Source organism: Paramormyrops kingsleyae, chromosome 10 (genome assembly GCF_048594095.1).
Source record: "Paramormyrops kingsleyae isolate MSU_618 chromosome 10, PKINGS_0.4, whole genome shotgun sequence".
In the NCBI taxonomy this organism is placed as follows: domain Eukaryota; kingdom Metazoa; phylum Chordata; class Actinopteri; order Osteoglossiformes; family Mormyridae; genus Paramormyrops; species Paramormyrops kingsleyae.
Genome location: NC_132806.1, coordinates 33,095,462 through 33,105,630, shown reverse-complemented (window position 1 = coordinate 33,105,630; position 10,169 = coordinate 33,095,462). Strand labels below are relative to the sequence as shown.

Sequence of the window (10,169 nt, the reverse complement as noted above, 5' to 3'; positions counted from 1 at the left end):
ACCCCCAGCTGTCACCTGTGTGACCTTCAGTCAGATACCATGACGGCTAAAGTTTAAAAAAATAAATAAAACACAGACATGAAATATAGCAAATACTTTTACTCAGTTTTGGCCACAGTCTTTCACAGTATGACAAAAATAGAAAAAGTGCCTCTGCAGTTTTGGGTCCCTTGCTTAAATAAAAAAAAAAAAAAACTATTATTACAAAGTATAAATAGTTTTAGATTTACAAAGACGTTCACATTCCGTTCCATGGCCACCCTTAAATGTTACCAAAAGATTGTACTCATTGTTAGACCCTCTTGCATGTCTACCCACTGCATTATGAAGAGAAACATTTCAAACATAACACAATAATAAAACCCTCAACATCATTGGGCAACTTAAGTTTCTCATTTTTTGCAAGATCTAAATTATTCATAAAAATCACCCTAGTTTCCTCCTCCGGGATTAATGAAGTGACTCCTGTCTAAGAAATTAAACTTACATTACAAGTTTTGCCCAGATTTTTTTTTTTTTTTTATAAATAGTGCAACTTTTCTGTCTAGAAGAAACAGGAGTGGGATGTACAGTATTTTTACCTGAAGAGAGTAACACCTAAAAGTATTAAATAATTAAGCAGAGAGGAGGCCCCCCATGTGAGTAACTGGCTCAGTTTTGAATTGCTGGCAGTGTGCTGCACCACCCCCTCCCCGGATTCACTAGCAGTCAGGTGGCTGAAGGGGGGGGCAGCCCTCCATAGTGGCAGAGTGAGCGCTGTGGCTCTCCCGCACCTCCAGTGCCAGCCCCTCACTGTACAGGCACCCGAACCCATCGCAGACGTCGTCCTCGCCCTCCATGGCATCCGCTTGCAGCAAAGTGGGCTCAGCCACAAGTGGATGGGAAATTTGCGAGCTGCTGTTCTGAAAGTACGTTATGGAGGTGGGGTCAAAGATGTACACCACGCTGGGTTTGAGGGAACCTCTGAGGTGCAGGCGCTGCTCCACCATTTCCCTGCAGCGGATAAGCTCCGTGCTGTCAATCTTGGGCAGAAAAAGGGGGATTTCGAATAAGAACGGTGTATTTTCATCCATTGACTCATCACTCGCATCTAACCATCTTTTAACGTGAAGAACCCAGAGAAGCATTTTTCAACCCAATCCTCGGACCCACGGACAGTCCATGTTCTTGCTCCCTCCCAGCTCCCCGAGGGTGCAAAAACACGGACTGCCTCGGGCTCCCCGAGGACCGGCTTGAGAATCACTGATCTAGGTTATGTTAGAACCCTGACATTTAAGACGCCCGCCTACCTGTGCTTTCTTTAGCAGATCTGTAAAAACAGAGAACCAGTCAGGAGTGAGCCTCCCCGCCTCCAAGGTAATGATCGCCAAGGCCAGTGTGGAGCCTTTAAACTGTGACAGCTGGTGGCAGGCCATACAGTGCTGCACCTGTCTGCTCCACAGCGCCACCTGGGGGCAAGGCTCCTTCTGAGCACACAGCTGGGGCAGATGTGGGTGGCCGGACAGCACCAGAGCATGGAACTGCAAGCGTCACAATGGAAACAGAAAGCCGGTCAGCTTCCCCACCCACTCGCCATGGACACTGGAGGACATCTCCACCGACCCCATCCTCATGTGACATGCTCATCCTTCTGCCAACCTGCTCTGCACGTTCATCTTAACGTTGTACGAACTGAACAAAACCCTCATTTCGTTCGAGCTCCAGGTAGCTGCGGTTCCTGACCTTTGCTACACTTGATTCACAATGTTCTCGTGTTTCACATTTTCTAATCATTCTAATCTTTTGAAGTCCTTGGTGTCACTTTATTTACAGACGTTAGTGGGTGGAACCATGGAACGTTTGTTCAGTTTCTAGAAACATGATTTATAAACAAATCAGGTTGGGGCAACGGTGATATGGGTGTGACATTAATCACTTAACATAAAGATGACAACAAAAATAAGTGAGTGAGGTTGTGTGTGAAGTTACTGCATATTCATAAATATATATTCGAGTAGCACTTACAGCTGCTTCACACTTAGGATCACGAGGAATTAGAATTAGTTTTGCAATCTGAAACGAACGGATGGGGTTTCTGCAAACAAACATTCCACTGGATGCTGCAATTGTAGTGCTACTGAAACATCTTTGCAAAATGTGACCCGACACCCAGGAATATTTTTGTAACTTCAGATATTTCAGTATTTCACAAAGGCCCGAGCTGTTAAATGCTGTGAATGTGGTTTAGTAGATGCTGGAATGTCCTGTGAATCTGTGCTTGAGTACCAGTTATAAATGGTTGTAGGATTTTCACTGAATATATACTGAATATGTATAAAGTTTATCAGGAAAGATTATGCGTATTTTAAGTGTTCTGTAAGGAAAGACAAATGAGCATTCCTGCCCATGTACAGTATCAGGCTTACATTCTGCTGGAGCCATTAAGTGCCTTAACCTTCCAAGCACAGTGCTAATCCACTGTATTCCCCACGGCCGCGTCACATGGGCCAATTTCACCACCAGTGACGGAGCTCAGAATGGTTGTGTGAGGCCGTTAAACTTCCTGTGGAGGTGTCAAACTCGGCGACAGATGCTAAGCTAAACGGACCGATGGCTCTGAAGGTGCAGCTGAGCGTCTGCAGTAGATACTTACGATATGGACGAAGTCGAGCGCCGTGGAGGTGTAAAGGTCCCACTGGAGCTTATCTAAAATGATCCGCTCCATTCGAAATATCTCAGCTGCCGAAAACTGAAAGGCACTCTGTGACACAAGCTCCTTCACAGACACAATCACCTGTTACAAAAAAAAGAAAGAAAATCCAATAAATGACCATTTGCTCTGCACCTTGTACTGTGATAAATGTTTGCATTGTTTTCAATTAGGCTGACTGACAATTTAGCGCCAGTGTTACCCCCTTCAATTTCATAAAACAAAAACAATAAAAATGACTCGATACCATGCAAAACTATGAATGTACGCTTGCGCAAGCAAAATCAGAGATAACATGTGATTACCTCGTCTTCCTCGTTAACTTTTGCAGCAAGAATCAGGGAGGTGATGGCAATGCAGCGGAGATATTTTGGGTGTGCCTGCAAAAGAAACGTATACAGAAATACTGAATGGATTCCGGGAGATTAGTAAACCGCATGCGCCAGAACGTGAATATTAAGTCATGTTACCTTCACTGATGCCAACAGTCTGTTCAAAATGCTTACAGCGAGAGCAAATGTTTCAGGGCAAAACTTTAATAACCGACAAAGGTTCCCAAGCCATGTAATAGCGTCCTCCTGCTGAAATGCCGATATGTCCGTACCCTGTTAAAAACAACAAAAGAATAAGTAAGGAGAAGCGACCAGGCTGGTGCAGCACACAGTATTTCACCGGGACTGTCGGAGGCATTACTTGAATTCTGCCGTTTCTGAAGACGGGCGCTTTCCAGAGGCGCGCTTCCCGGGCGACGGCGGCGCCCAGCACGCGCAGGGGCCCCCGGCCGCCGGCAGAGCCGCGGGACATGGACACCTGCCGGGGATAAAAGGGCCACAGATCAGCCACAGTGTCACGCCGAGCCTGTAATGACGGCCGATGTAAACGGGAAAAGTCGATTCTCTGACATCTCAGAAGCATGAATTTTATTGTTCGAATGTTTTCCTTTTCAGTAAAATTTCCCCTTTAATTGCGCTGCATCAAAGTTCAGTGAAGCAAAACCTAAGTTAATTAAATACACTCTTGTACTCAACTAGCTAAATATAATGCCCTACGTTATATAATAGGAAATTGTTTATTTCATATATGGACTTGACACGGAAGCGCTCTGTGTGTGTTTGTTTTGAAATTACACTTTGAAATGAAACTACAAGTTTGTTTAGGACAAAACTTAAAACCAATCACATTTTAGCCTGTCAATCCAATTCTCCTGGCGTAAGAAAATGACAAATTGCATCAGCTAAATAAGTAATACTACAACAACGACAGTTAATCGCTTTTTGGTGGCTAGTTCTACCAGAGGAGAAATACAACTAACTTTAATCTTATTACTAAATACTGTAGTATATGATCCCCGTATAGTAGTATTATAGTATATGTGATTATGTGCCATCGATTTATACTTAAAGAAACGCGATTTACCCATTTACCTACAAACACCGGAGGCTACAGGATGGGATCTGTGTTGGTCTATTTAAGAAAACGTTTGCAGCTGTAAAATAAAGAATGGCCAGCCTTACCACTCCGTATTAAAAAGGAGGGATGAAACTCAAAACGCAGTCAGCATTTTTCGACTTTTTATATCTTCATTCACCCATTTAGATATTACCAGCTATTAATAACAAGCTCATACAAGCAAAGTCACTCTTTGTCGATGTCTTAATAAAAAAAGGTCGTTGAGTATCTTTTTGCGAAACGTTTAAAAAGAAAAAACATGGCGTAATAAAACGCCAGTCATTTGTACAAAAGCTTGCATTAATAAATTTTAAAAAACGACAAATATAAGAAAAACGAGCAGCGACAGTCCAGTGACAGACGGAGAAGCTGCGGGGATCCGGCAGGCGCACCTTTAAAGGGCCCGGCCCCTCCTCCGCCTTTAAAGGGCCCGGCCCCTCCTCCGCCGACACAAAGAGGCGACGCGAAAGCCGCTTCACGTCTGCAATCAAAGCTCCGTACATAAAGCTGTATTTAACGCGCGTAATCGCACGAAGCGAATGTTAATGTACGCTTCTGGGCAAAAATGAGCCTAAGCTTAATGGTGTGTCATTTGGGTTTGGCCCGCTTTTTGACCACTAGGCTGAAGTTGGCTTCTTTATTCGCAGCTCCTTATTCGGATTTTCCGGTCCACCTTAAATGCTTCGCAGCCCAATGCAATGACGCGTTGTACCTGTAGGGGGACTGTCTTAGTACCATAAACCTCTCTGTACCAGGCAAATATCAACTTCTCAGTACGCGGAACGTATCCAACTATATAGAAAAGGTGACATTGTCCTGGCCTAGACTGATTTACTGCTCTAAAAATCAGATGAAAGCAAGGATTGTCATACTATAGCGCACAGATGTGTGAATGAGACTTAAACAAGCTGTCTTCATAAATCACAAATTAATTTAATGTATAAGCTTCAATTATGAAGACAGCTTGCTTAAGTGTCTAGGTTTATTAAGATTTATTTGAATCAACTTGTTAACTTTAGTGCTTGAACAATTAAAATTTTGTGAATCAATGTGCATATTAAATTATTAATATTATTTGTATTTATACAATTTAGTTTGATGGAAAATTATTTCTTATAATTTAATTGTAAGAAATATTTTTTCTGTGTATAGGGAGTGGATGTAACGAATTAGAACTACTTACATTACTGGAATTAAGCAGTGTTTCAGATACTTTTAAGTTGTAATTTAACCTGTTTGAGTAATGTAAGTAATCTGCTTCAAAGTTTAGTTAACTTCACTGTCTTAAATAGTAATGTTATACAAATATATCGTACAATTATATAATACTCAAAATCTGGAAACCTGGCTTCTCATTCACACCTTTGTGCCTTATAGTATGACATCCCTTGTTTCCATCTGATTTTTAGAGCAGTAAATCAGTCTGGGCCAGGACAATGTCACCTTTTCTATATAGTTGGATACGTTCCGCGTACTGAGAAGTTGATATTTGCCTGGTACAGAGAGGTTTATGGTACTAAGACAGTCCCCCTATAGGTACAATCGTGTCATTGCATTGGGCTGCGAAGCATTTAAGGTGGATCGGAAAATCCGAATAAGGAGCTGCGAATAAGTAGCCAACTACATCCTCGTTTTCTGCCCAGAGTGTATATGTTGAATAAGTAGAGAACAGCCAAATGATTAATTCCTAAAATATCTACATCAATTGCTATTTCACCACAATCCAAACAGTTTATTTGCTAAATCATTCGTCCTGTTTTATTTACACACTTTGTTCTTTTCACTGGTAGTCTAAAAAGTAACGCAAAAGCCACCAAAACGATGGCACTGTTGGGATCCCTTTATGCCTGCATCTGTGTTATGGCCTGAAAATCAAAACAGAATGTAGTTGCTCTACATTTTAAAAAGATATACTGAGATTTAAAATAAATAAATGACGAACGTTTGTGCCGTAGAATGCTAACTTAGCCCCTAACATTAACAGACAAACATCTGACGCACATGCAGGTATTAGTGCGGCCAGAATATAATGTGTGAACGATATGTATTATATAGGGTAAAACAACAGTTACAAGTCAATTGTGAGATGGTTTCGACAAAAGACGGGTAGAAAACTAAAGATGTACTCGCCAAAAACCTGACAGGCTTTAATAATTACGACACCCCACAGCTTTGCGCCACCTCAGTCCGCTTTGGGTCTGCGCACGTGATAGGCCACGCTCTCGCACATTCCGGTTCGAGAGGTGGCGCTTACCTGATGATTGATAGATTGATGAACCAATGATCGTCCAGGAATAGAGGGCGTGTTTCATCCGTAACCAATGACATCTTTCTCAGGCTGGGCATAGTTTTTGATGCTACTTATAGTCATGCGTCTGCACTGGGAGTTCTGTACGCCAAGGGTAAGGGGTGTGCAGGGGTAGGGCGGAGGGATTGCTTAGAACTCGAAGAGAGCACACTTATTTTATTACTTTTTTAATTTCGTGTTTACTTATTTATAAATTAAATAACTTCTACCAAGTCAGTCACTATCTATAATTGATAGGATTTGGTTAATTCACCATTTTCATCGCGGTTTTCCCCCAACAAAGGTAAGTATTTTAATTGTGCACTTAATAATAATAATAATAATAATAATAATAATAATAATAATAATATTAGTAGTAGTAGTAGTAGTAGTAGTAGTAGTAGTATATTAATGTGTTGAAAATGCTTTCCTTATAGAAATGGACGCGTTCGTATTCGTTTTACGCCTTAAAACAACCGCCACTGTATAACTACATTAAAGAGTTAAAGTAAAGAGTAATTCATGCGATCTGTATATATATGTGCATGTATATATGAATTATATTTAAAATCGGTCTGTTTTAGTTGTGAGTATGAGCGGCGCTGGGCTCCCCGAGCCGCGGACATGCCCAGGCATAGCACCCTTGTTTGTTCCCAGCCTGTGCCGCAGATGTCGCCCTTCTCCGGGGCGGCGCACTTCCAGCCGCTCGCCTGAGCCGCGCTTGGCGTTATCGCGCTGGAAGGATTCACCGTTGCCCTTATTGCTCACTTTATGATCTTTACTCCAGACTGTAAACGAAACGTCCGCATGTACCCCGCTCGTCTCCATTTACAAATGGGGCTTATGAATCCGACTCAGTGTCAGAAATCTGGAGCGGTATGTTAACGGTCCTCTTTGATTTTCGTCCTTTTTTGAATTGCAGATGATCGATACTGTGAAAGGACAAGATGGCGTGCCCCTTGCCATGCAGCTTAAGGTCCTCCTGGAGCAGGAGAGCCGTTATCAGCCCAAGCTGTCTGGCCTGAGGGTCCTGGAGGCCGCACATGACAGTGGATTGAGGATGACCTCCAGGCTGCGTGACTTTGAGGTCAAGGACCTGCTCTCCCTCACCCGCTTCTTTGGCTTCAGCACAGAGACGTTCTCCCTTGCTGTCAACCTGCTGGATCGATTTCTTGCTCTGATGAAGGTAGTGCTCGACACCCTAGAAGAGTCTATTTATATCTGTGTGCAGTTTCCCCCTCTGACCTCTCTGTGCCTGAAGCTGCCTAAGTGCAGTGTAGGTTGCTGGAAGCTGTAAGTTTTTTTTAATGGTTTTATTATCATTATCATACTTTTTTTCCCCCCAGATCCAGCCGAAACACCTGTCCTGTGTTGGACTCTGCTGTTTCTATATCGCTGTGAAGTCCACAGAGGAAGAGCGGAATGTTCCGCTGGCTCACGACCTGATCCGGATCAGCCAGAACCGCTTCACAGTCTCCGACATGATACGGATGGAGAAGATAATCCTGGAGAAGCTCTGCTGGAGAGTTAAGGCTCCTACCGCCATGAGCTTCCTGAGGCTCTATCACTCGTACATCTTGGAACATCTAGACATGGAGATGTAAGGATGACATAAATACTCGGATGCTGTGGTTTGGACTTTTACTAGCACTGTGTCAGCTGTTTACTGCATTATGGTATTTTAATATTTACAAAACGATTCCTTTCTCTAGAAGAAAAGCATTAAACATGGAAAGGCTGGAGGCACAACTGAAAGCTTGTCACTGTTCCTTTATCTTCTCAAAAGTGAAGGTGAGATGGTGTATTCTTTGGGGGGGGGGGGGGGTGCTGGGTGGCTTCAGGGTGGCCTTGCTGTGCGGCTCTCTCTGTCCCGTGCGGAGGGCTCTGTCCCATACAGCAGCTGCCATTCCTTGTATCGACTGTCATCATTTGACTAATACTGTCAGTACAGAGCATTCATACCAGAATTCATACAACACTAGTACGTATTGGGTTGTGCTGACACATTAAGGTTGTACGTCTTGAATACTTCATATTTACAGCGTCTTTACATCCAGTGACATATACAATAGGCTGGTGGTCACAGTCATACGAATGTTCCAAAGCTAAGAACAGGGGAAAAGCAGGCTTTGCGGGTGGATACATCATCACTGTGTTTAATGGGCTGAAATGTCCCTGCAGCCCTCTCTGCTAGCACTGGCTATGCTGCTCCTGGAAGTGCAGGAACAAGGCCTACACAGCGCAGCTGGCGATCTGCAGTGCCTACAGCAGCATTCCAGTGTAAGTGCCGGCAGACGTCTGTATTCAAGGTTCCGGAAGGCTATGAGATAGATGTCTTTACACTGTCACCTGTGTGGAGATCTACTGGTTTGACCCGAACGTAGGTTCTTAAGCTTAGCTAAATATTAAGTATTTACACTGTATTTCATGTTGACCATCACCTCGACAGCCATTTGACATTTTAAATTTCACTAATGGTCACAGATTTCTTTCCTTCAGATTAAAGATGGAGACCTGGTGTGTGTGAGGGAGCTGGTTGCCAAGTGCCTGACTGAGTATTCCTCCACCAAGCGCTTTAAACCCAACAACCAGAAGCTGCGATGGATCATTTCAGGCAGGACTGCAAGGCAGCTGAAACACAGCTACTACAAGATCGCCCATCTTCCCACCATCCCAGAAGCTTCCTGTTAGGTAATCAGGCATGTCGGCAGGCTCCTCAGAATCCATATCGCATTAAACGCTCACTCTGTGCGTGATGTCCTCTTATCTAATAGATGGTCTGATTACTGATTCTGTTTAGGTTCCTGTCCTGAAGAGTACCCCCTGGACGCATCCCAGCCCAGAGAGTGGACAGTGCCATTTTCCCCATAGCATTCTCCATGGAATCCATCGTGTGAGACCCACGGGCAGGTCACCCATCTGTACCCGCTGTGTCCCATCCGATCCCAGCACCTCTGAGATGCTCTCAGCTAGTAATTTATTTTTATTTCCTCAGACCCACCTCGGATTAATGCTTGCATTTGTATGTTCTCAGTTGAATCGGTGCCGTGATCCTCTAGACGGTCTTGGCGCTGGTGATGGTTCTGAGCAGTGAAGTATTGTACCACCTAGGTCCTCAGTCCACCATGTGGAAGAGGAGGGAGAAGGGTTTTGTGATATACAAAATGGAACCAAGAAATCGGGCCCAAAACCCTTAACTTCCACCCTAGGTAGTGAACTATCCTAGTGCACACTCTTACCCAAGGTGTTTTTTTTGTTTTTTTTTGTTTTTTAAACATGCCGGCTGCATAAACATACTAAGTTATCTCCAGTTTCCAGGAAATGTATCCTGGACCTGTGAAATGAAGTGCAGTGAAATTAAGAGCTACAGTTGGTTGTCAATATGTGTCTTTTCGGACATTTTGACCGCACTTTATTGACGTGTCTCTGAATTTCAGTTGGATTCTCCTTAACTGACTATAGATTGAACTTTATCTGGATGTGAATTTTCCCTAAATGCAGAAATATTTCCTCCAGCCAAACTAAAGGATGCCAGTTGTACTTCATAATGCATGTGAACACACCCGGTCTTTAAGAGCTCCCTGAAGGGCAAACCGTACGTGTGATGTTCCAGAGTGCCAGAATGTGACAAGTTTATACCTTTCAATAAAACATTATTGAAATGCAGTTACTGGTCTCATCCATCCTTTGCTGTTGTGAAAACTGGTTATATGCTTATGGTTATATGGACAACCATGCTTCACT

The 10,169-nt window shown here is 43.4% G+C and overlaps 2 protein-coding genes across 4 annotated transcripts; one reads left to right on the top strand and one right to left on the bottom strand.

Moving 5' to 3' along the window:
• Positions 1 to 84: 84 nt before the first annotated feature.
• On the bottom strand, positions 85 to 6,335 carry ccni2 (cyclin I family, member 2). 3 transcript variants are annotated; one of them, XM_023791563.2, is made up of 7 exons: positions 6,269 to 6,335; positions 3,383 to 3,499; positions 3,160 to 3,294; positions 2,995 to 3,069; positions 2,633 to 2,773; positions 1,290 to 1,520; positions 85 to 1,022 (listed from the first exon to the last, which is right to left on the bottom strand). In XM_023791563.2, exons 2-7 carry the CDS (start codon positions 3,491 to 3,493, stop codon positions 702 to 704), a joined length of 1,014 nt encoding a protein of 337 aa, XP_023647331.1. In that variant the 5' UTR covers positions 3,494 to 3,499; positions 6,269 to 6,335; the 3' UTR covers positions 85 to 701. The 3 variants fall into 3 exon arrangements, with proteins under 3 accessions (XP_023647331.1, XP_023647330.1, XP_023647333.1); XM_023791562.2 differs by lacking the exon at positions 6,269 to 6,335 and adding an exon at positions 4,204 to 4,760; XM_023791565.2 differs by lacking the exon at positions 6,269 to 6,335 and adding an exon at positions 4,114 to 4,165.
• A 178-nt stretch (positions 6,336 to 6,513) lies between these two features.
• Positions 6,514 to 10,091, top strand: ccng1 (cyclin G1). Its single transcript, XM_023791571.2, has 7 exons — positions 6,514 to 6,729; positions 7,348 to 7,611; positions 7,772 to 8,025; positions 8,138 to 8,216; positions 8,607 to 8,705; positions 8,925 to 9,116; positions 9,226 to 10,091. Exons 2-6 carry the CDS (start codon positions 7,348 to 7,350, stop codon positions 9,114 to 9,116), a joined length of 888 nt encoding a protein of 295 aa, XP_023647339.2. The 5' UTR covers positions 6,514 to 6,729; the 3' UTR covers positions 9,226 to 10,091.
• Positions 10,092 to 10,169: the final 78 nt, after the last annotated feature.